General features: G+C 53.3%; 1 protein-coding gene across 3 annotated transcripts in view; it reads right to left on the bottom strand.

Moving 5' to 3' along the window:
• SHISA6 (shisa family member 6) overlaps positions 1-24925 on the bottom strand; it is a 275499-nt gene that overhangs the window by 237258 nt on the left and 13316 nt on the right. For all 3 annotated transcript variants that reach the window (XM_047834052.1, XM_047834054.1, XM_047834055.1), the window contains exon 2: positions 13965-14125. In XM_047834052.1, the coding sequence (XP_047690008.1) occupies positions 13965-14125 (161 nt within the window). The remainder of the gene's footprint in view (positions 1-13964; positions 14126-24925) is intronic.

Genomic DNA, 24925 nt, shown 5'->3' with positions numbered 1-24925 from the left:
CCTGTGCACCTCTCACCCTAGACCCCCCCAAGCCTCCTCTCCAAGCCTCCTCCAGGGTCCAGCCTTGCGCCTTCCCCATCCCCCATCATTAGCCCAACTAACGGAGGAGCCATATGGCGCCTCCACGCGAGGCACCCCACCCTACCCACATACCTCCTGGCCCTCAGGGACACAGCCCTTATGTTCAAAGAAGGAGAGAGGAAAGTCCCCTGCTCAGAGCAGCCTTCTCCAAAAGGACACAGAGCTCCATTTCCTTCCAGCCTTTTCCCCAGTTCTTCCACCAAGACTGTTTACAGAAAAGCCCCAACCAATCTTGCCAAAGGAACCGGTCACTTCTCGCCTCTGCAAAACCACTGGTCCCTCAAGCATCTCTCGCCTCTAGGCTCTGGCCCCCCGTTCACCAACCGAAAGCTCCCTCCTCCACCCTCCTGGCCCATTTAATCCTGCCCACCCTTTAAGGCACTAGGTGACGCCCGCCCTGACCACAGTGGCCTCCCTCTGAACCTTCCGAGCAGCACGTGGCTTGTTATTCTGCTGGGGCACCTGGATGGCTGATTATCCTTGGACCGTATAGACTTGTCCTCCTGCTCCCGGATGTAAGCCCCTCAGTCGAGGACTGTATCGCATCTATCATCTCGCTTCCACAGGACCTGACGGAGGGCTTGATGCACAGTGGGTGCCTGATACCTAGACAGAATGGCTCGATGTCCCCTCCTCCGCCTCTGGCCCCCCAATATCCTGTGCTCAGTAGGTGATGGACATGGACCCCCCCACCACCACTCAGGTGGAGCCTGGGGTCCCCACACCCTGGGAGCTCTCGTCCCTCCCAACCCAGGGGGACCAGGGACGTGAGGCCACCCTCCCCCGAGGCCGGCAACAGTGTGTCTTCCGTGCCCTCTTGCTCGTGTCCTCGCTGCACCGAGCGCGTTCTGCCGGTCCCTCGTTTTGCCAACTCACCGAGGTCATTGTGAATTCTAACCCTGTCCACAGCGCCTTGTCTTTCTCTCTCCCCTGCACCTCATTTTGGTAACAGCCAGAACACATTCTAAATCCTTCTGCTTCCTGGGCGCGGCAGGTAATTAGTGGGCCAGCTCAGTGACTCTCCCTTCTCCCCCGGCCATATGGTGAGAGCGGGCTCCGTCTGCACCCCCACCCCCCCCCCACCCCAGGCTGCCTCCCTGGCAGGAAGGGCGTGGGCAGGGTGTCCACTCTGACCAAGCCGGCCAAGTCCCTGAGGTCCCCAGGCAAGATGGGGCCCTTGGGGGCGCAGCTGGTCAGAACAAGGACAGCTCCTCTGGCTTCTGGAAGGCTCTGCTTCCGGGCACACCCCTTCTTAAGGCACTCCTGGGCTGGGAAGAGCTATTCACCACTGCCCTCCAGGACCCCCAGGATCAGAACACGGGGGCTTGGGACTCACTCTCTGAGTGGCACTAAATTCTGAAGTGGGAATAAATGGGGTCCTGTAACAAGCCTGGCACAGAGAATGGGACAGCGATCCGGTCATTGGGTTTGCCTGAGCTCTGACCCCAGGGGTCACAGAATCCCAAGAGAAAGACAAAGCCCTGTGGACGCTAAGTGAGCTCCGGATGGGGCAGACTGGGCCAGATCCACACCCTGCCCCAGCAGCCCCCAGCAGGTGCTGGCTACCACTCCTGTTATATTCTCAGAAAGGAAAAACCCTAGAGGTGGCTCGGCGAGCCTCTCCCGAAGCCAAGAACACCCAGGGGCTGCCCCCACCCTACTTAAACGCATCCTGGGGCGAGTGGCTCAGCACTGCCCAAGTAGTCTCTGCCTTGGAGGTGAGCGGCTCACATCATGAAAACATGTGCCCTTTGGCGGAGAAAACATCGGCCCCTTCTAGCGTCTTCCACAAACCCCAAGTCTGCATACCGTGCCAAGCAGGTGCCGGCATCGACCCCCGGCCACAGGACGGGTTCCAGGCAGCTGTGAGGGGGCTCCCCACATCCCGTCTGTACCTCTGATCAGTTTGACTTCAGGGCTTGGGGTCTGGGGTCAGACTGCCTGCACTCAGAGCCCAGACCAGCCCCCTCCTGGCTGTGTGAACTTCCAACGGGATTCTGAAGCTCCTGGGCCTCGGTTTCCCCATCTACAAAGTGGGCGTGATAATTGTGACTGCTTCATAGGGCTGCTACGAGATTCAAATAAGTCAGTGCACGGAAAGCGTGTTACCAAGCACCCAGAGTCGTTAATGTCACTGAAGAATGGGCCTCTCTCCGGGCGCCTGGGTGGCTCAGTCGGTGAAGCGCCCGACTTCGGCTCAGGTCATGATCTCACGGTTCGTGGGTTCGAGCCCCGCGTCGGGCTCTGTGCTGACAGTGTGGGGTCTGCTTGGGATTCTCTCTCTCTGCCCCTCCCCCACTTGCCCTCATGCTCTCTCTTGCAAAATAAGCAGTCTTCAAAAAATAATAATCGTAACGCCATAACAACACTCTACAAAAAAAGGATGGGGCTCTCAGGTCTCCCCGCACCACGTCCCTCTCCTGGCACACTCAGGTGCCCGCCACAGGCCACAGGAGTGCAGGGGTCCAAACACGAGCCTCAGAAACAGCAGGCATGTCTGTCTCTAGATCCGCCCCGGATCTGGATGCAAGGTGCTTTCGATGCAATCCACAAACGGCTGTTCTTCTCTGTTTGTTGACACGGAGCGGTGACCTGCAGCCCCCTACCAGGACCAAAGGGACGCTTACCGCGCTGTAAGCAGGCCAGGCCCCAGGAATGGCGGGTTGAGCTGCACCGAGGCCCCACGGGGCTTGAGAACAGACCTCACCTGGCACACAGGTTCTAATTCTCACTTACAACAGGCAGAGGAGATGTCGCTGTCCCAGCTTACAGACCCGGAAACTGAGGCACGCAGAGGTTAAGTAAAGCGGCCAAGGCCCTACAGCCAGGGGGAGGGGGAGCCGGGGCCGATGCTCTTCACCCAGTTCCCTGACGCTCTGCGAGAGCAGGCCGCCCAGGGTGTGGGGGCGTCATTGGGGCTTGCACCCCCCCGGGGTCGGTGGTAGCTCAGCTGAGACCTGGGAGGTAAGGGAAGGCGGGCAAGGCGGGGGGAGAGCAGACAGAATATTCCTGAGCACAGAGCAGGGCGTGCCCGGGAAGCCTGAACGGGCTCTGGGGGCCGCAGCTTTGGCTTCGAGAGGGTGGGGGCAGGGGAGCTATTCTGGCTGCACAGCCCAGCGGAGCCAGCTCCCTGAACCCCCAAAGCTGTGGGGAGGGGTCTCCAGGCCGTGGAGCGGAGGGGGACGGAAGCCAGCGCCCGGGCTGAGAAGCGGGTGGGAGGAGAGAGGAAGTAGAGGCAGCAGGTGTAGACAACTGTTTTTGCAAAGTTCGGCTGGGCTGTCCGGAGGCGGAGAGGGGGAGGGATACGGTGGGGAGGGAGGGCTGTCCTCGTGAGTTAAAAGTGGGGAGTGGAGCGCATTACACGCTGGAGGAGCTCGGCTCCTAGAGAAGGAGGGGAGGGGGTGAAGATCAAGGGCGAGACGCGTCTGGAGACCGGAAATAAACACGATGCGGGCGACCAGCGGAAGGATACGCTGTGCGCCGCAAAACGGGCTTGTGCGATGTGACCTCAGGGTGTCTACACCCCAAGGTATCTTGCACCCTGCGGCTGTCATCATCAGGGGGTGCCATCCGTCCCTCCCTCCACCTGGTGGGCCGCTTATACGCTTAATAAGAACGTTTGTTCTTCATCACCCGGGTGATCAATAACCACCCACCCCCCTCCAAGAACTTCAGGTCCACGGAGAACCCTAGTCTCGCTCTGATGTGGTTAATTCATCAACCTTCATTAGGACCCCTTCCACTGGCTGTAAAATCAGGTTCAAGCAACACCCTGGCCAGAGCTGGAGGAAAGGGAGGGAGGCCTGGCATTTGCAAAGCACCTCAGGGGCTCACGGTCGTGGGCCGGCCACCAGCTCCCGGACAGCACCCTGGTGAGGGATGTGGCCCTGCTCACACGCCACACAGAAGGCGGCTGTGGCTTTCAGAGCGAGGGTGAGAGCAAGGGTTGACAAACTAGAGCCCCCAGGCCAAATCCTGCCCACCACCTGTTATTGTAAATGAAGGTTTGTGAGCACCCGGCTGAGCCCGTCATGTACCTGTTATGGTGGCTACTTTCCGCACCATGGCAGAACTGAGCAGTGGCAACAGAGGCTTTCTGGCTGCAGAGCCTAAAACATTTACAACCTGGCCCCTTTCAGAAAAAGTTTGCCAAGCCCTGTTGGGAGCGCCCTGGACTAAAACCATTCTACCTCAGGGCCTTTGCACTTGCTACTTGCTATTCCCTCTGCCTAGAATGCTCTTCCTCCAAGTCTCTCCATGGCTGACTCCTGCTTGCCAGTCGGGTACCAGCTCAAATGCACTTCGTAGGACAACACTGTCAAAAGTGACAACCCCCCCCCCCCCCAGGTTCCTCGAACACATCACCTGACTGCTTGTGTCTGAGCATTCAGCACACTCCAAAGTTATCTCCTGGCATACTTCCTGTCTCCTCCAACACAGCATAACCTCCACGAAGGGTTTGTTTTTTTCGTGAATGAAACGTGAACCCAAGTAGACACTCAATACCACTAACATTTGGATCAATGTGATTTTATGTTTTTTTGGTGGTCATGTAAAAAAAAAAAAAAAGAAAGAAAGGAAAAGAAACAAAGAAATTCATTGTGAGAATCGATTCTAGTTAATCCAATATAGTCAAAATACTATCATTTCAACATGCGTTCCAACAGAAAAAAATCACAGAGATATTTTACATTCTTGTTTCCAAACCAACCATTGGAAGTTTGTGAGGCTCTGAAACACATTTTAATATCAGTTCTTTTTTTTTTTTAAGTTTACTTATTTATTTTGAGAGAGAGAGAAAGACAGAGAGCATGAGCAGGGGAGGGGCTGAGAGAGAGGGAAAGGGAGACAATCCCAAAGCAGCTTCCACACTGTCAGCACAGAGCCTAATGCAGGGCTCGAACCCACAAACCATAAGATCGTGACCTGAGCCAAAACCAAGAATCAGATGCTCAACCGAGCCACCCAGACGCCCCCCAATTTCAGTTCTAAGCGTTCAACAGCCACGGGTGGCCTAGTGGCCAACACATGAGCCCCCGCAGGCTGAAAACAGTGCTCCCCTATGTCAGACGCTGCCCTGACTCCTTTTCCCTCAAATTCATTCACTCCCACAACAGTCCAAGGAGGAAGATGTTATGCCCAACCCCGTTTCACAGATGGGAAAATGGAGGCAGTCTGGATCCCCCCCCACACACAACAGTCTGGCCCCATCGTCTATGCTCGTCACCACCCCCCAAATTGCCTTGAATTTTTGGGTGAAGGCACAGTTAACCTGAGTGGTGGAATTTTGCAGAAAGGAGCCAGTATTACGGGAAAATGCAGGAAAGCAAGAACACAAACGGGAAAAACAGCTGTGACACAGACTCTGTGGCCGTCTCACTGGCCAAAAATCACTCAGCTAGAAGTGTGCCCCACAACCCAGAGGAAAGCAAGAAAGAATACTGGGACGACCAACAATGATGTGGAACAGAGGGTAAAACGCAGGTCCCCCCATAAGAAAGGGGAACCCTACTTGTCCCATGAGCTTATTACCAAGCTCGGCTGCCTGCTGGCTCTGTCCAGACCATAGAAAGGGCTCGCGGGCTGCTTGAACGGTCCTTGCGGATTTTATCTTCCAGCCTTGATGATCTGGGCAGGCTGCCTGCACTATTCACACACCTTACCCTTTCCAGCCTCTGGAACTCCTGGGCATCCTGCAAAACCCGCTCAAGCATGCCAGCCCTTGCGGAACCTCGGGTCCCCTACTCCCTTCTCTGCTCCCACGCCTGGTGTTGTCCTTGTGAGGATGTCTACATGCCGATCCACACTTCTTCCGGGGGCGGGGAACCCACAGGGCTCCGTTTGTGGGCCCCCCCGCCCCCCCGCCAGGACCCAGGACAACATCGGGTCCATGATAAACTATTTGGGAGGCCAGAGTGACAGTGGATTTGGCCTGATTACCCCGTGTTTTCCCAACGAGTGAGACCAAAACCAGTTTTAGACGCTTCCAAGCTCGGGTCAAGTGTAATGGCAGATTCTTTGCGAGGCATACATGAAGGACGTCCTGTGGTCCAGGTTCAAGGTGGTGGGGATATAAGGAAATGTCAGTGAAACATAAAAGTAACAGAAGAGGGGCACCCAGCCCGGGTGGCTCCATCCGTAAAGCGTCTGACTCTTGGATTCAGCTCGGGTCGTGATCTCTTGGATTCAGCTCGGGTTGTGATCTCACGTTTCGTGAGTTCAAGCCCCATGTAGGGCTCTGTGCTGATAGCAAGGATCTTTCTTGGGATTCTCTCTCTCTCTCTCTCTCTCTCTAAAGAAGTAAGTAAACAAGCTTGAAAAGAAATAGTAATAGAAGAGCTCAACAGCACAGTGGCTGAAACCCGCTTGTCTGGGAGCCCTCTCTCTACCAAGGACTGTGTCCGTGGCCTTAGGCAAGGTCTCCAGTCTCCCTGTCCTCAATGTTTCCACCTGTGAAATGGGGCAACTATGATACCACCTCACAGGGTCACGCTGAGTAAATGATATAAATGGCATTACGTGGTACCTGGTGCTTTGTATGAACTCCGTTCTAAGCACTAATGAATGCGACTCGTGTTATCAAGGATTAGTGATGTGCCTTTTCTCCACCGCCAGCCTCGACTCAGCAAACTCCGTGGGTCTCTCAGACCCTGCAAGGAGGGAACAGTGAGAGTGGCTGTGTCATGGGGCTGCTGTGGTCGGCCCATGGCCCAGCCTCCGTCAGTCATCCCCAGACACGGACCCACAGACAATGGCTGTAAGAGTGAGGGAGGGCAAGCTGTGGGGGGAAGGGAGGTAGCCCAACATCCGGACAAGGGCCATGAATCTCTGGTGGGGAAAGGCCATGCCAGTCTGCTAGGAGACTGTCAGAACCACAGGCGTGGGTTTGGAAAGAAATTACTGCCAAGAGAAAACTCAGGAGTGGCAGGGAACGGCCCAGAAGGTCCTCAAAACGAACAGGGCAGCTGAGAACCAGTCACCACTAAAGACCCAGTCGATACGATCAGGGAGACCGTGAAAAAGAGCGGAGGCAGAGGGATGCCTGGCAGTTGCCAGGAAGACAGAGAAGGAGAAAGGAAAAGGTAGAGGGGGGCGCCTGGGTGGCTCAGGCAGTTAAGCATCTGACTCCGGCTCAGGTCATGATCTCACAGTTCCTGAGTTTGAGCCCCGCATCGGGCTCTGCGCTGACAGTGTCGATCCCGCTTGGGATTCTCTCTCTCTCTCCCTCTCTGTGCTCCTCCCCCACCCGTGTGCCTCTTTCAAAAGAAAGAAAGAAAAGGTAGAGGAGAATGGCAGGTGTGGGTGACGATGACAGGACAGTCACAACAGTGAAGGTAGCCACTGAGACAAAGGTCAGTGCCCTTGAGATACACAGATTATTATTCCCTTCGGTCATCAATGGCTGTCGGAGGAGGGTGCCAGTTACCTCACTGCAGAGACGTGGGACGGAGGCAACACAGCCTGGGCCCTAGAGCCTGTGACCGGGCAGGGAGGAGTCACGCCCAGCTCTCTCTAGCTGCACACACCACACTTCCAGCTCCAGCGCTGAGGCCCCACCCTTCCACCTCTCCCCTAGGCAACCTCCGTGTGCCTCAGTTTCCCCACAGGCCAAGTCCAGGTTGGCTCAACTGATCTCCCCATCCCCTTAGCGTCCCAAAGTCTTACAAGGCTGTCCTCTCCATCCCCCATAGAACGAGACAGTCCTGTCACCTTGGGGTGGGGAGTAGAGGGGGGCGGGCGATCTGAGAAAAAAGAATCCCACTTCCCACCAGAGGCTGAGGTTGACCGGAACTTTCTCAGAGTTCAGGTACATGGCCCAGGTTGGCCGGCTTCGCCCGCAGCCCGAAACGGGCTCTGAGCTGCCTGAGCTCCCGAGACCTCTCTCCACACAAGAGTCTTTCTTGACAGAGTGGTCATAATGGAGGGGGCCCCTCTGTACCCAGCCGGGGAAGCGAACTCCCAGCCTCCGGCCACACTGAGCCTGGAGAGCTGGGTCGGCCCCAGACAGGAGGACAGAGCCAGACGGGTCTGGTGAAAACCCTGGGTGCTGGAACCACAGCCTTTGGTTCAGCTCGCCACCGGATGACCAGACTGCCAGGCTGAGTGACCGACTCCCTACTAATTTTATAGAGAAGCGCTTTATGGGGTCTCTGTGGCACGCAGCTCCGTGACGAGCCCCTGCGCGTTGGCTCCTACGTCCATCCGAGCAACCGCGTCTTCCTGGTCCGGGGACGCCACAGAGAAGAGAAAGACAGACCCCTTGCCTACGCGGAGCTTACGTCCTGACAGGGACAAAGACAGCGAACCATCGAAGCCACAAATACACGATGCTGGATGGCCTAAGTGCCTGGAAGAAAAGGCAGGGGATGGGCGCAGATGGGGAAGTCAGGGAGGGCCGTGCCGTCTGGGCCTCAGCCGTCACAGCCCAAAGATCTGGTGACGCAAAGCTTCCGGCCAGAGACACAAAACAGGGAAAGACCCCCAAGGCCAGCACCCACTCGACACGGGGAGGGACGGGGTCTGGGTTCCGGCGGGAGGCGCAGGGGGTCACAGGAGCAGCGAGGGGCCAGGCCGTGCAGGGCTGTGACAAAGCGCCCCTCGGCCAGCCGCCCAGGCTTCATTCCCGGTCTCCACGACGCTTACGCAGTCGCGTCCCCCGGCTCCCTTCGTCTGCCATCACAGCGCACGGCTTTGACAAGAGGCAGGATGACCGATTGCTCATTTCCCCCGGCTGATGCCACTCTTGGTCAGGGGAGGTGGGAAATCTAAACTTTGGAACCCCAACACGTGGTGTCACCGGCTACCGTGAGGGACAGGTTCCCCGCGCTCCCCCAGCTGCCCCCAGACGGGCTCAGGGGACCTTCAGCTACGGACGCAGTGCATTTCGCGAAGCCTGGCGCTCCCTGACCCCTCAATCAATTCTGGTACTTGTGCTCATCCCTGCCGCTGCCCAGGTGTCCCCGTCAGAGCTGCAGACCGGCCCCTCCCCCCTCAGTGCACCTGCTCCTCACTCCCTCCTGCCGTCGGGAGGACGTGTCCCTGCAGCCCGCTAACCTGGGCCAGCGGGGCTCGAACCTGTGGGTCTTGAGATGCACCCACGCTCCACAGCCCTCAAGACGTTCCCCTCGCCTGCCCATCTCCCCCCGCCCCACCCCCCAGACCAATTAATCCAGAATCTCTGCGGTGAGGGCCAAGCAGTGGTATTCTCAGAACGGTGCACGGGTTTCCACCGTGCGGCCAGGGCTGAGGCTCGCTGTTGCTGAAGGGATCTTCTTCAGCCTTAGTGTGCTTACACATCGTCTGAAGGGCTCAGTAAAGCACAGATTCTGCTTCAGTAGTTCTGGGAAAGGGCCCAAGCTTCTGCACTTCTAACATACTCCCATGGGAGGGGGGTGCGGCTGCTGCATGGACCACACAGTGCAGGGCAAAGGCCTGGGGGCACAGCCAGATCTGTGGGAGGAGGGTGGAAACGGGCTTCACCGATTTTCTACGTCCAGAGTCACCCTCCATTATGAATCTCCCTTTAAAGTCAGGGATGAATTCTTTTTTTTTTTTTTTAATGCTTCTTTATTTTTAAGAGAGAGACAGAACACAAGCTGGAGAGACGCAGAGAGAGGGGGGAGGCACAGAATCCGAAGCAGGTTCCAGGCTCCGAGACATCAGCACAGAGCCCGATGCGGGGCTCGAACCCACGAACCGTGAGATCGTGACCTGAGCCGAAGTCGGACGCTTCACCGACTGAGCCACCCAGGCGCCCCTCGTCGGGAAGAGACTTCTGAAAGACTTAGTTATTAAAAGGTTCTTACAGAAGGGAAGAGGAATTTTCTAGTGTGGGAATAGGGGTCCCTATACTTAAGAAACGTTACAGGCCCACTCTCTATTATCAAGTATCTACTGGAATTAAAAGAACTTAGAGGTGCCTGGCTGGCTTGTTCAGTAGGGCATGGGAGTCTTGATCTCGGAGTTTTGAGTTCGAGCCTCACGTTGGGTGCAGAGATCACTTAAAAATAAAATCTTTTAAAGAAAATAAATAAGGGTGGTTCAGTCGGTGAAGCGTCCGACTCTCTGTTTCAGCTCAGGTAATGATCTCACAGTTTCATGGGTTCGAGTCCCGCATCGGGCTCTGTGCTGGCAGTGTGGAGCCTGCTTGGGATTCTCTCTCTTCTTCCCTCCCTCGCTCATGCTGTTTCTGTCTCTCTCTCTCTCTCTCTCTCACAATAAATAAACTTTAAAAGATAAAAATAAGAACTTAAAAGTATCTAATAGAGGACCCAGCGCATAGTAGGTGCTCAGTAAATGGTACCTTGGCTACTCATGCTCTCATTGTATTATTATTAATGCAGGGCACTCCATTTCCTAACCCAACCAAGTACATTCTCTTGGCATCCGAAAACCTGACTGAGTCCTACAAAGCCCTACAAATCTCTTTTACCCTGAGAGGATGAGCCACAGGCAGGGGCCAAACACAGGAACCCTCATCTGGGTCCAGGGACCTTCATCTCAGACACAGTCCCATGGACCCCGCCTGGTCTAAGAACATCAATGTCTTTGTTACTCACATTTTGTTTTTCTAATTTGCCACGAGCTGTGGATATACTTTCGCAGCCCAGTCGCGGCTAATATGGAGTGCGTGCTACCCGTCGAGACCGGTTTAAAAAGTATTCTATTTGGTTGAACTCATTATATCCTTAAAACAACTCTGGGCAGCAGGGGCTGTTCACCTCAAGGGGCAGACAAGGAAACCTGGAAAGGCAAACAACCTGCCAAGGTCACGTACGTAGTAAGTCATAGGGCCAGACAGCAAACAGGGGGGTGTATTTCAGACCCCATGCCTTCCCAGGGCTTCTCAAACTTTACTTGCTAAGTGGTTTCATTAACATGCAGGCTCTCCTGGGGCACCTGGGTGGCTCAGTCGGTTGAGCATCCGACTTCGGCTCAGGTCATGATCTCACGGTTATGGGTTCAAGCCCTGCGTCGAGCTCTGTGTTGGCAGCTCGGAGCCTGGAGCCTGCTTCGGATTCTGTGTCTCCCTCTCTCTCTGCCCCTCCCCTGCTCGCGTGCACTCTCTCTCTCTCTCTCTCAAAAATAAATAAACAATAATAAAAAATGCAGGTTCTCCTTCAGCAGGCGATCGGGAGCCTGTGACACTGCATTTGCACCAAACCCCCTGGCCGTGCTGACACGGCTGGCCCACGGACCTCGCTCCGAGCAGCAAAACCGCTCACACGCTCTGATACGTCCACCACCGTTCTCTTCCGATTGGTGGTTTGTTGATTCGACAGTGGCAAAAATCACAGGAAATCTCCGCTTGGAACACTTCGGTAAAATTCTGTTTCAACTCCTACTCAAACTGCACTATTCTGCGGCAAAGGATATCATCAGGCATTTTGGAAAAGCAGTTGTGTCCATTATAAGCTACAGGCATTGAGGGTCATGAAATTGCTTTCGAATTTAAGTGTTACCGCTACCGAGAGCACTCTCCGGACCACGGAAACAATTCCCATCTCTCAAGGCCAAGTGAAGAGTTCCACTTTGAAAAATACAGGGTGGGATTTCTCCAAACACACAAGGGGATCCCCCAACTGTAAGCTTTCCTCCTGGGATTAGCGGGAGAGGATATACGCAGAAACCAGAAGAAAATGACAAATCTTCCCTGCCCGGCGAAACGCATTTAAGAGGAAAGCGGGACCGTCCACTGAATCAGTCTGGACTCAGTGGCTGGGAACAAGCAGGCTGCTGAATGAGACAGAGAAAATCAGAGTGGGGTGAGGTAAACTTCCAGGGGTGTTCTGGATACTGGCGTGACCCGAAGTTCCAGGATGGCGAACGAGGTCCTGGAGAAACCTGACCTCAAACCATGAGTCTTCGGGGAAACAAAAATACCCTCCTCAAAGCTAGACGTGATACCAAGGTTAGATTAAACAGCGATCAGTGAAGAGAAGGCTTGGTTAGAACTGTACCTTTAGGCAATTCCCACCACCCAGCGATTCTCGAACTTTGCTCCACGATCGAATCACCCGGCAAGACTTCAACACTCAGCGTCCGGCCTCTCACACTCAGGCCACACTCCCACGTCAATTAGATCACAATCTCCGGGGGGTGGGACCCAGGTATCCCTCCTCGTGAGAGCTCCCCAGGTAAAGCCAATGGGCAGCCAAGTTTGAGAACCAGTATCTTCACCTATAAAACAAGGAATCCATCCGGACCAATGGTCTCTTCACCCGATTTGCGTGTGAGAATCACCGCGGGAAGGATTTTGAAAGTAACGATGCCAGCAGCTTCCCTAAGGAATTCAGGTTAATTTGTGGGGCGTGGGCACTGGCATTTTTAAGAGCTTCTAGGTGATCCTAATATCCAGCTAGAACTACTGGTCCAGATGTTTTTGCCAAGATTCCTTCTACTGCCTATATTTTAAGCATCTACGATGGATATCAAGGCTAAAAATGCCATCTTAGACTTTTTGCAGAAGTAGAGTTCTCATCTTTACTTTTAAATCAGGGATTTCTAACTTTGCAAGGGTCCAAATCGTATTCAAAATGCTGGATGAATACATAGGTGTGTGTGCGTATATATATATATATATATATATATATATATATACACATAATGAATAGTTCTGAAGGAGAACGTCCTTAACTTTCATCAGATTCTCAAAAGACCGAACTCTCTTACCTTAAAGGCAAGGATGTGATTTCTGATTTAACAAACATAGCGAAGTTCAAGAATGAACGGAAAATAAACTGACTCTGGCAGCACATTTTGAATTTGCAACATACCTACTGCCCCCTAGCGCCTGTATATCTTTATTGCAGGTGAAGTTCAGACCAAACATCCCATCCTCTGGAAAGCCATAGGGGGAGAGACATCCAGATTTCTGATCCAAGTGTCAACGTGGAAGCTGTGTTGCAGACCGGGGTCAGCGCGAGGCTGTCCGGTCATGATCACGAAGAGAAATGACTTGCCCAGCTGCACTTGTAAAGAGACTATCCAACCAGATACTTCGGACTCATGAGCCCAGCTGGGTTCGTTAGGATTTCTGGGTTTTCTAGTCCTGACACTTCTAGCCTTGGTTTGGAGCCCGGCTTTCTTTCTCCCCATGTGTCCTTGGGAAAATTACTGAACCTTTCTGTTCTTCCCACAATAGAATGGGGACAATAGTGGGGACAATAGAAGTACTTTTCAGACTGCTGTGAAGAATAAGAAAATACACGTAAAATGCTCAGCCTATCAGTTGGCCCAGAACAAGGCCCTTGAATAAATGTGAGTTATAGGACTGTATCGGTGGTATTTTATTAGTAGTAACATCTTACTGACGCTGTGCACGTCACTAAATTTCATTGAGCTTCCTTCGTTGATCCATACGACAAGGAAAATACACCCCACTTAGTTTCCTTCATGGGGTTACAGCAATGACCGCCATGATACAGCAACTGTCACATATCCGGGGAATCTACCAGGCACAGGGAAAAGGTACCCCGTAATACAGACATAATCCCTACCGTCTGAGACTCCAGTAGTTGAAATCTCTACAAATGACCGTAGCAATTTCTCGTCACATACCTGGCATCCTGGACAAGGTAAACCTTCTTGCCACGTGGGCAAGTGGGTGACCACACTCTACCACGCCCACCACAAGCTGCCTTTCAGGCAAGAGAAGATGCCGGCCGCTCACGCAATCACGGATGCCCGGGATCGCTGCTCTCCTCCAGTCCTGACGCGTCAGTCCCTCCCCAGGAGACGGTCCCAGGACGCATCCGCAAGCCCGCCTGCCCAGTAGAATCTCCCACGGCACACGTACTGCCACCTGCCCCACCGGGACAACACATCACCGACACCTCTCACCAGCCCCCAGCAAAGACACAAGGCAATCAGCGCTCGCTTACCTGGAGTCTGCTTGGCCGTACGCACGGGGGTGTAGTGGTTTTTGGAGGACGATCTGACCGGTGTGTTCTCTTTGGGAGAGGTATTGATAGCTGAGATAGTTTCTCTTTCACAGTGTGCTATGGGGATTGGTCCCTGTTGTCTTAAGATGTCGGCCAGAGCCCTAAACAAAGAGGAGATCGCACAGTGAGATTCAAGAAGCAGGTATACACAACCACAGAGGGAACTGGCTTGCTTTCACGGGCCCTTTGATGCACGGAGTTATGGGAGGAGACAAAAACACAGTATCCGGTCCTCAGTAGTCCGAGCTGTGTCTGCTGCTGGTCCCGGGGGGACCCCTAACCCTAACCCTAACCGTAACCTTAACCCTAACCCAGGTAGAGGTCACCATGCCTGGGCGGTATCGGCACTAAAAGGCAGTGATTATGGTTTCTGTCTTTATTTCCCATGAGCCCTTTCAGACTACCAGCTCCTCAAACACCCCCTTATGCCAGGCAGATATCTGTACCCCCGGTCAGTACGATGCCACCGCAGGAAAGGGCTGGCATCAGTGGCCTCAACTGCAGGAGCAGGTTATGCATAACAGGGGTGCAATCGCCCCGCTGAAACAGACACACCGGCTAGCACGGACTTTATGCTGGTGACCCAGCACATAGGTCCCGCCATCTGAGAAAGGGGTGACTTAACTGTAAAGACGGGCCGTGTAGGTAACAGGGTAAGTATCAGACCACACGAGCCGTGCAGACCAGGATCACAACGGGGGCCCAGAGGAGGCAACGATTACACACACACACAGGAAAATACACAAACACAGAAGAGGAAGAAACGGGGATACACAACTCCCCTTCCGCAGGAGACCCCGCCACCCCGAGACAGCAGCTTTTATCCACTCAAAACATCCCTCGGGCGACCGAATGCACGTTCATGGAGGACCCAGCGTGCGTCAGTTGCTGCCGAGACACAGGTAAATAGGACACAGTCCCTGTCGCCTAACGGCTCACAATTTAGGGGAAATCGCTCCCCCACCTGGTTTCAAACAGGACTGGCTCTGTGGGTGTGCTGTGTGGCATGTGGCCGTGACCACTGCTGACGGAAAACAGAGACAGGCAGGGATGGATCGTCTGCGGACGCAAAGGTGAGTGTGGATACGTTTCAAGAGACCACCACGTAGAGAATGCCGTTTTAGGGCCACGTCCCCGGTTCTGAGTGCATCCCTGTTTCGTACAAGCCAGGCGAAGGCTTTTCCATCCACCCGGGGTGTCCCTGGGGCCTCCAGGCCTCCCCCCGGCCCACCCCAGTCCTCCCCAAGGCTTCATTCACGCTGGGCCTCCAGAGCCCGGCACTCCGATCCCTTGCAAAGTGACAACCACGTCAGTCTAAAACTGTGTCCCAGCGTGAACTGCTGTCTTCCATTATGCCGCCTCTGACATGCTGAACCTTCCGAGGAAAAGAGCATCAACCTGGCAATCTTATCATTTACTGGCGTTTATGTAGCAATTTCAGACGTTCCAAACGCTGGCCCCTGGCTGGCGTTCTCTTCTCTCAGGCTGTAAAGGGAGGAGCAGACCCGTGTCACTGCCCTCGTTCGCTCGGGGGGACCAAGCAGAGGGAGAACGCAGAGGCTCATTCGCCTGGTGAAGGAAGTTCAGGCCGACCCGGGGTCTGGGTCAGGGCCCTGAGATTCAGGGTGTGGGGAGAAGCAGCAAGCACCGCCCTAAAAGGTCAAGAGATTTGCGTTCTAATCCCAGATGAGCTCTTAAAACTTCCAGCAGATCTGCTGACCTCTAAAACCAACATTTAATCTTTTCTCCCCCATTTGCAAAACAAAAGGGTTTAAAGGAACATGGCCCTTCTAATTAGACCCCTTCTCATTCCAAAATGTTATATTTTCGATATGTTTATAACCGCACATCCACGCGGGTCCTCTCGATTCCTTCATTGCTCTGGTTATCAAAGACACTTTCCTACCACGTTTCCATGGTAAGGAAACCCTGGGCTAGGGGCGCTTGGGTGGCTCAGTCAGTTGAGCATCCAACTTCGGCTCAGGTCATGGTCTCAGGGTTCGTGGGTTCGAGCCCCGTGTCAGGCTCTGTGCTGACTGCTCGGAGCCTGGAGCCTGCTTTGGATTCTGTGTCTCCCTCTCTCTCTGCCCCTCCCCTGCTTGCACTCTCTCTCTAAAAATAAATAAATTAATTAATTAATTAATAAAACATTTGTTAAAAAATTTAAGGATGAATTTTAAGGTAGGTGAGTTACATTTCCATAAAGCTGCTATCCCTCCCTCCCCCCAACAGAAGTATGTTATTTTTCAGTCTCTTGCCTCTCGAGTGTTTACAAAGACTCCCAATTCTCTGGTGCCTGGGAAGGAGAATGGAGACTTGTGGTTAAGTCCACTGCTCTCGGGAGGCCAAAGACTGAGCCTACATCCGTGTTTCTCCGCGGTGATTTTGTCCCCTGGCAGGGGGTTGGAGGAGGGGGCATCTGGCAACGTCCCGAGATGTTTGTGGCAATCACGACTGGGGAGGCAAGTGTTACTGGCCTCTAGTGAGCAGAGGCCAAGGGCGCTGCTGAAATTCTGTGCTATACAGGACAGCCCCCCACGACAAAGGACTCTCTGGCCCAAGATGTCAACAGTGGTGAGACTGAGACATCCTGACCTACCTCTAGGCAACACTGGAAGGAAGGGAGTCTTGGATTAAGGGCCCAGTGCCATCCAGCTCCCCCGATGTCTACTGAACAGCCCGTACCAGGGGTCAGACACCGGGCTGGGCTCAGTGAAAGGAATGTCCCCGAGGAGTGGGCCCGTCCGTTGGGGTCATCGCTGTGCCCTTAGGCCTTGGCGCACTTCCCAGCCATGTGACATACACAGGGGAAGAACTAAAGCTCGGCCCGGTTTCTTTCTGCCTCTGCAGGGCATTCGGCTCCTATCACTCTGGTCCACACTGACAGCGTTAACGGCAGCTGATTCACTCTGGGGCTCGTCGGCAAAGAGACGAGAGCTGCAAACAGAGCACCCCTCTCGCAGGACGGGGAGTCTCTCGGTGCCCGTCTCCCGAGAAGCCCTTCGAGACGCAGCCTCCGAGGACGGAGCGGGGAGGCAAGACACCTTTGTGAAGACCACCGGGCTTGGTGGAGACCAGTGTGCTTGGGTCTGACTTGCGGCTGGAGAATGACTGTTAACTGGGGCACAGCCAGGCCGTCTCCTCCTGAGGGTGACGTCTTGTCCAGTATCCTTTCCAGATGCCCGGTGGGCTGGGCGGAGCTGGGCAGCACGGCCAAAGAGAGGGACGTGCCAGACGAGGTGTCCCTGAAGAGGCGGGCTCTCTGGGGGCAGGCTTCCGCCCTGCACGGTCCCAACAAAGGGCGTGGTGGCCAGGGCCACGCTCCTGGTCCCCCACTCTGTGGCTTCCCTGACCGCCGGACACCCTTCTCCAAGTCCCCATCCCTCCCCAGTGCCCTCTGGCAAGGGGAACAGGTGCCCTAATTCCCAGGAGGCGTCCTTAGGAGCAGTCCCCCTCTGGCAGCTCCCCTGCCCCCACTCACACCCCCCTCCCTCCGCCCCTCAGCTCCTGACCTCCCTCCTCGCTCCTGTTCTTCTGTTCCTCTCCCTCTTCCATCCCCTTCTCCCCAGGGTGCTTGATAAATATTATTCTAATTCTGAAATGTGCGATGCCAGGCTCACCTAATTAATCTGGATGCGCCCCAGGAAATGGGTTAGGGCCTGAGCTATTTTCCAACCGCGGGAAAGAAAATCGGTCACTGAGGAACAGGGAGGCGGGGTCTGTGAAAGAGTGGGCACCAGCTCCAGGCCTGAGAGAGGGGCGGAAGGGAGGAGAGGACAGAGCGGGACAGGCAGACGGTGAGTGGGCCCACAGAGAGGAGAGGCGGGGAGAGGCACAGGGGGAACGGGAGACAGGACGCAGGGACGGGACGGAACGGGCAGGGACAAAGGTCGAGGGACCAAAGGGGCAGTGAGGAACAAAGAGAAATTCAGAGAAAGCACAAGGCTCAGAAGGTGGTGAGGGAAGGGGGGTCAGAGGGCGCACTCAGAGTGGGGATGGGCAGTGAGAGCAGACAGCAGGACAGAGAGCCGGGCAAGCGAGGGCAGAGGGGGCTTTCCAGCCAACAGCCAACCCCACCGGCCCTCCCTGGTCCTCGGCTAGCATCTCATTTAAAGACCCGAAGAATCTTGGGGCGGCCGGCTGGCTCCATTCTTGGAACCTGCAATTCCTGATCTCAGAGTCGTGAGTTCAAGCCCCAGGTCGGGTGTAGAGTTTACTTCATTAAAATCATCATCACCAACATCATCATCATTTTCAAATAACTCGAAGAAGCTTGCTAACAGCCCTGTTCCTCTCAACCTCCCCTCCCCCACTTCTTCTGCCACACTATCAAAAGCACATTTTTTTGCCCCAGTTGCCTTGGTCCACCCCTCCCTTTGGCACATGGATTCCCTGGCTTTTGTGGATGCGTGTCGAGCAGGGGTGGGCAGGGGATTAATTGGGCAGCAAGTCTGAGCAGGAAGAGCAGTCATCCTGGGCATTCGACCCTTGTAGGTACCCTGCCGCCCAATTTCTAACAAGAAACCGAGGCTCCGAGTGATTCGAGGACTAGCACGTGACGGAGCAGAAATTTAAATCCAGGGCCCGTGACTCGTGTCTGGGTGTCCTTTCGCTCCCGGGACTGCTGCCCGCATACACCTCCCGTCCCTGTGCACGGGCACGGTCAACTTGCACGAGTCCTTCTGGTCTCCCCAGCCGGGTCCGCCAACTGAGCAAACGCCAGTGAACATTTGGGCTTGGAGAGATGAGGGATTCAGTCCGTCGATGAGGGATTCAGGTCAAGACCAATTACCTATGAAAACCTTGGTTCATGTTGTCAACGACCCCCAAGGAAGAGTGTCTGAACGTCCCTAAGTGCAGAGTGATCTGGACACAAGGGACCCAGCCCAACCAACACTTTTTGATATGCTGTCACCTGCTTTGAAGACATGAGATCCTTCTGAAATTGGCAAGTGACTCCTCTTAACCAGAGAAAGGTAGGGGCGCCTGGGGGGTGCTCAGTCGGTTGAGCGTCCGACTTCGGCTCAGGTCACGATCTCGCGGTCTGTGAGTTCGAGCCCCGCGTCGGGCTCCGTGCTGACGGCTCAGAGCCTGGAGCCTGCTCCGGATTCTGTGTCTGCCCCTCCCCCATTCTCTCTCTCTCCTTCAAAAATAAACATTTTTTTAAGATTTAAAAAGAGAGAGAGAAAGGTAAGACCTCCTTCATGACTTTCCTTCATCGTCTTGCCTGCTTAGGAAATTACACGGGAAATCGAAGACTTAGAAAACTGACCGCTCTCATTTACTGAACAATTACTACGTGCCACATATCAATGCTGAACTCTTCCATGCATTATATCCTATAATCCCCAAAATGACGTTATTTGGTAGATGCTCTCGGTAGCCACAGCCAGTATGATGAGAATACTAAGATTTTGCAAGGTCAGCTCTATTGCCCAAGGACACACAACCAATGAGGGGTAAATCCAGATTTCCAAGACAGGCAGGCAAAGCAACAGAGGTGTGCCACCACCAAATTATCCACTCGTCCATTCGTTCATCCGCCCGTCCAACCATCTGTCCCTCCATCCACTCAGTCACATTTATTTTTCTACCTACTATCTCTCTCCCACAGTCTCTGAACACAGGGTTTTAGACAGCTACCCAGTTCTTTCGACCTCTGTGGGTCCTCGACACCAGCAAGCTTCGAACGCTTTTTACACTGTTTTCAGCAGGCAACTGTTTTGGGCAACAAAATCTAAGCAGAACATCGACACAGACCCTTAGACCCTTAGACCCTTGCTCTGCATGAAGCCAGAGTCCTGCTCCATGAGACCCTTGGCTTCCGAAAGCAGGCAGTCCCTGGGCTTTGTGGAGTTTCTAAGTTTGAAAAGAAATGTAGGAAAAGAGTACTAAAAAAAAAAAAAGACAAAACTATGGAACTTCTTCTCACAATCTCCCCTCACTGAACAGGTAGTAAAACTGAGGGTTCCCCCCAAATTAAGTGGGAGGAACCTAGGGACCCTTAGTTCACCTGGGAAGTCTGTTTGATCTCCATTAATACTTTCCATACGAACCCCACGAACAGCACTGCTCACTGAGATAGAGCCGATGGAAACCAGCCTCTGTCCTCCGCCAGATCTCTGGATTTCTGAGCCACACAAAAGGGGAGAAGGTAAGTTCTCCTAGAGCCCAATAAGTTTTTCTGCGTCAAGGGCGAAGCAAGCTGGTTCGTTTAGACCCCTACACATGCCTTTCCTCTTGCTGGGAAGAACAGGGAGACATTTCTGCTGTTGGATAGGTATGATAAAAGGCCAAACACATCAACTGTTCCCTGAATAAGCCATTCTGGTTAATGTTATTCCTGAGGACTAATGAGAACACTCTTGATCTTGAAGGATTTTCGAAATCACTTACTTTAAGAATGCAAGTTTCGGGGCGCCTGGGTGGCGCAGTCGGTTAAGCGTCCGACTTTAGCCAGGTCACGATCTCGCGGTCCGTGAGTTCGAGCCCCGCGTCGGGCTCTGGGCTGATGGCTCAGAGCCTGGAGCCTGTTTCCGATTCTGTGTCTCCCTCTCTCTCTGCCCCTCCCCCATTCATGCTCTGTCTCTCTCTGTCCCAAAAATGAATAAACGTTGAAAAAAAAAATTTAAAAAAAAAAAAAGAATGCAAGTTTCTTCCTTGAGAGGGGCCACCAGTAATCTTTAGGTCTCTTCGGAGAAGAAACGAAGCAAAATAAAGACGATTCTGGGAAATGAAGCTATTCACGTCAAAACTACGGGGCAAACCAGGAAAGGTTGGGTTTGGGTTTTGTTTTGTTTTGTTTTTTCTCTTTAAGTAAATCACTGACAGTTACTTTCGTATTTCTCCTAGAAGTAGAATGCAGACATCCTACTCCAGTTAAAGTATTCTGGCTACTTGAGTCCCGGAGAAGGGAGGTTCATACTTGACCGTGACGGCCTGGGTACAGCCCGTGTCCTCTCTCACCTCATGCCCGAGCCTATTCACTGGGCAGACGGGGTGTCTCTATTCTCTGAAAATATGCACTCCGGACAATCGGAGTGACTATATTTTTTAATAAACACGGACCAAGGAGAACGGCTTAATTTAGTTCTTAGTCCTGGTTCTCTACAGTCCACTTGAAAAACACAGCTGCTGGCTTTGTGTGTGTACAAGACCGCTCTCCCCTCACAGAGAGGCTCCAAATGGGTGTGGAGATCTCCTTTGTTGTGGTAACAATGTTCGTGCACCTGCACTGAGCTGTTCGGCAGGTCTGAGCTGCCCGGGGCACAATCACAATCAGAATGCATCCTGGCCAATAAACAGTGCAGGACCTGGGCAGGGAAGGCTCAGCCTGCAGGCTCCGTGTTTTCCAGGCAAACGGGGTAAGGTCCTCTATCCAGATGGGCCTCTGTCCTGGGGCTGTGGCCTGGGGCCAGCCACGAGCTGGGCAGGGCCTAGAGGCGCATCCTATGGGGCCCCAGTTCACCCCTGAGAGCCTCACCTCCACACACTCCACAACTTGCCTCCTGAGTCCTGTGAAAATTCACCCAGGCCTGGGAAGACTGGGTAGCAGCAACCCCAAGCCTAGGCTCTTCAGAAATATCTGGATTGTCCCGGAATGATCCAAAGACCTAGATGTGGCCAGCACAGCCACCATTTCGGACGGGGAAGACAAAAATGCTACCGAGATTGGTTACCAGAGCCACACAGGCGGCCGGGGGTGGGGGGGAGAGGAGTGAATAAATATGCCCGCCACCTGCCTCTCTTTCTCTCTCTCAAATAAACATTAAAATGTTTTTGAAAAACAGGGGCACTGCGGCTCAGCTCACGATCTCGCGGTTCGTGGGTTCGGGCCCGGCGTCGGGCTCTGTGCTGACAGTTCAGAACCTGGAGCCTGTTTCGGATTCTGTCTCCCTCTCTCTCGGCCTCTCGGCCCCTCTGCCACTTGCGTTCTCTCTCTCTCTCTCTCTCTCTCTCTCTCTCTCTCTCTCTCTCTCAAATATAAACATTAAAAAAAATTTTTTTTAATAAAAATAAAAATAAATGTGGCCGCCACTGCTGTTCTCTTTTGTTATCTCGGTGTGGTTTGCTTGACTTGCTGTAGGCACAGATCTAAGTCCGGAGGGGGAAGCAAAACGCAGGTAGGATAGCCTAGTGGCTAAACGCGGGATTCTCGAGCCGGACTGTGGGGCTGCTGGCCACCGGGCGCACCAGTGATCTCCCGTAGCTACTTCATGGCCTGTGGTCCTGCCTCCTCGTTCAAAAGATAAGGCTACAATAATAAGGCCAAAAATAATGTCTACCCCTTAGAGTTATCATGGAGATTAAATGAGTTAATATTTGTAGAGCACTTAGAACGGAACCTGGCAACCAGTAAGCACTCTATAAATATTTGATTAATAAATAAATCCAAATACAACCTCCCAGTGTCTGCACAGGCTCGGCCTATAGGACCACGACAAAAAAGTGGTGGGAGAGGGGCGTCCCGGAGGACTGAATCCCTGATGCCAGATGGGCAAAACTCCTCCCGTGGAGAGTGAACCCCATGGCATGTGACAGCCACGGGTCATCCTGGAAGAGACCACCCACATCCCCTATTTTCCACTCGGGCCTGACCGAGGACAGGAATGCGTCTGGTCACACACAGCAGCTTTCACTGCACCCTGAACTTGGATTCTGAGAGCCAAGTGCAAAGAGAGTGTCCGTTTGCTCGTCTCTGCAAGGCCATCACAAACCGTGCTTCTGCTAGTGAGCCGGGAAGCTTCGAGATAAAGTACCGCCACCGAAAAGCCAAGAGACTCCCCTCACGAACAAAACAAATCAGGATTCCAGCGGGGCATGAAAGGGCAAACGTATCAAGCTCACCAGGGCAACATTTTCTGCAAAGTGATTCAGCTGGGTTTTTTCTTCATTCTTCCTACCTCCCTTTTTCTTCCTTTTCCTTCCTTCCTTTCTTCTTTAAAAAAAAAAAATTATAGGGGAGCACCCGGATGGCTCAGTCGGTTAAGCGTCTGAGTCTTGATTTCAGCTTAGGTCATAATCTCGCGGTTTGTGGGTTCAAGCCCCACGTCGGGCTCTGCGCTGACAGCATGAAGCCTGCTTGGGATTCTCTCTCTCTCCCTCTCTCTCTCTGCCCCCCTTCTGCTCACTCGCTCTCTCTCTCTCAATGTAAGTATGTGTATATATATATATATACACACACACACGCATATATATACATATACATACATACACGTATACGTATATACACACACACATATATATATATTACACACACACACACACACACACACACACACGTGTGTGTGTGTGTGTGTGTGTGTGTGTGTGTGTATAGGGTTAATGGGTGGCTTAGTTGGTTGAGCACCTGACTCCTGATTTCAGCTCAGGTCATGATCCCAAAGTGCTGAGATCGAGCCCCGTGTAGGTCTCCACACTAAGCATGGAGCCTTCTTGAGATTCATTTTCTCTCTCTCTCTCTCTCTCTCTCTCTCTCTCTCATTCAAAATAAATAAATTGTAAATCATAAACATCACTGTCATTTCCAAGCCCAAGTTTCTTCACATCAAGGCAAACATCAGAAGAGTGGGGCACACAGAAAGACCACCCACCATGCTCTCCATTTTAATTAATTAAGTCATTCAGTCTTTCAACCACATCAGCTGAGGGCCTACCTTGTGCCAGGCACTACTTGAGCCAAAAATACAGGTGGGAACAAAATAGGCAAACCCATGCGTCATCCTGACATCACGGCAGGGGAGTCCGGCCTAGCACTGGAGACCAACCAATTTCCCAAAAGGAATCTTCAGATTGAATGGGAGTTTGAACGACTTGTATGTTGCTGTTGGAAATGTCACATTCGGTTTGGTTATAGAATTACAACCCCATTTCTTTCGGGTTTTAAGTGTAATTATTTATTTTGAGAGAGACAGAGACAGTGCAAGTCAGGGAGGCAGAGAGAGAGAGAGAGAGAGAGAGAATCCCAAGCAGGTTCTGCACTGTCAGCTCAGAGCCCGACGCAGGGCTCGAACTGATGAAACTGTGAGATCATGACCTGAGCCAAAACCAAAAGTCGGAGGCTTAACTGACCGAGCCACCCAGGTGCCGCAAATTACAACCCCATTTCGATGTGAGCAACATTCGTACAGGCACAAAGACTCGAACCCGTGTCCTGTGAGGAACAGATTTGTAACTAGGGATGTTTATCCAAGAAGCAGGAAAACTGAAGCGGGCCTTGACCGCCATCTTCAAAGGGAAGTCTTGCCGTCTTACAGAAGGGGTACATTTCCAACGGCTTGTCCACTAGGTACGTCTCGTGCCAGAAAGCCACTGTTAGCTCCCCATCAGAATTACCAAGAATTGTGTCCTCTGAACCCATGGACTCCTCCAGGCACAGAGGGAGCCCAGCTCTCGATGCACTTGCAGAAGAGGAGGGGGACCTGGAGAGGCACTAAACACCTCTTAAGCCCCTCTCACCCAAGAGATTCTATGAGTTTAGGATGCTAAAACCAAGCAGTCACAGGAAGACATTTGCAGGTAGCATTCTCCTCTGAAGGGAGAGTACATTTTCCCCAGGGCTGTCTGCAACTCACAGGACAGATGTACTCTCTGCTTTCCGGAACTTTCGCAGGTATGCTGAGATCAGAATGAGCCAGGGAAGAACTCACCTGCACCACCTAACAGGTCCCATCCCACAGCCAGGCTAACAGACCGGAGTGGGGGCTGGCTGAGGGACTCATACCCAAGGTCATGGGCACGGAAAGCAACACTGGTTGGGATTAGCCTGCCTCTTAGCTCCCAGGAAATGCTTCAAGGCACAGAAAGATGGAAGATGGCCCCAAAAGTGAAAGAATGGGGGCTATGCAGGTGTCCGTGGAGCACCACACATGCAGAGAAAGGTCAAAGTCCTTTCCTTTCCT

This window comes from Prionailurus viverrinus, chromosome E1 (genome assembly GCF_022837055.1).
Source record: "Prionailurus viverrinus isolate Anna chromosome E1, UM_Priviv_1.0, whole genome shotgun sequence".
Taxonomy (NCBI): Eukaryota; Metazoa; Chordata; class Mammalia; order Carnivora; family Felidae; genus Prionailurus; species Prionailurus viverrinus.
Note: the sequence above shows the minus strand (reverse complement) of the source record. Positions and strands in the feature narration are given on the sequence as shown.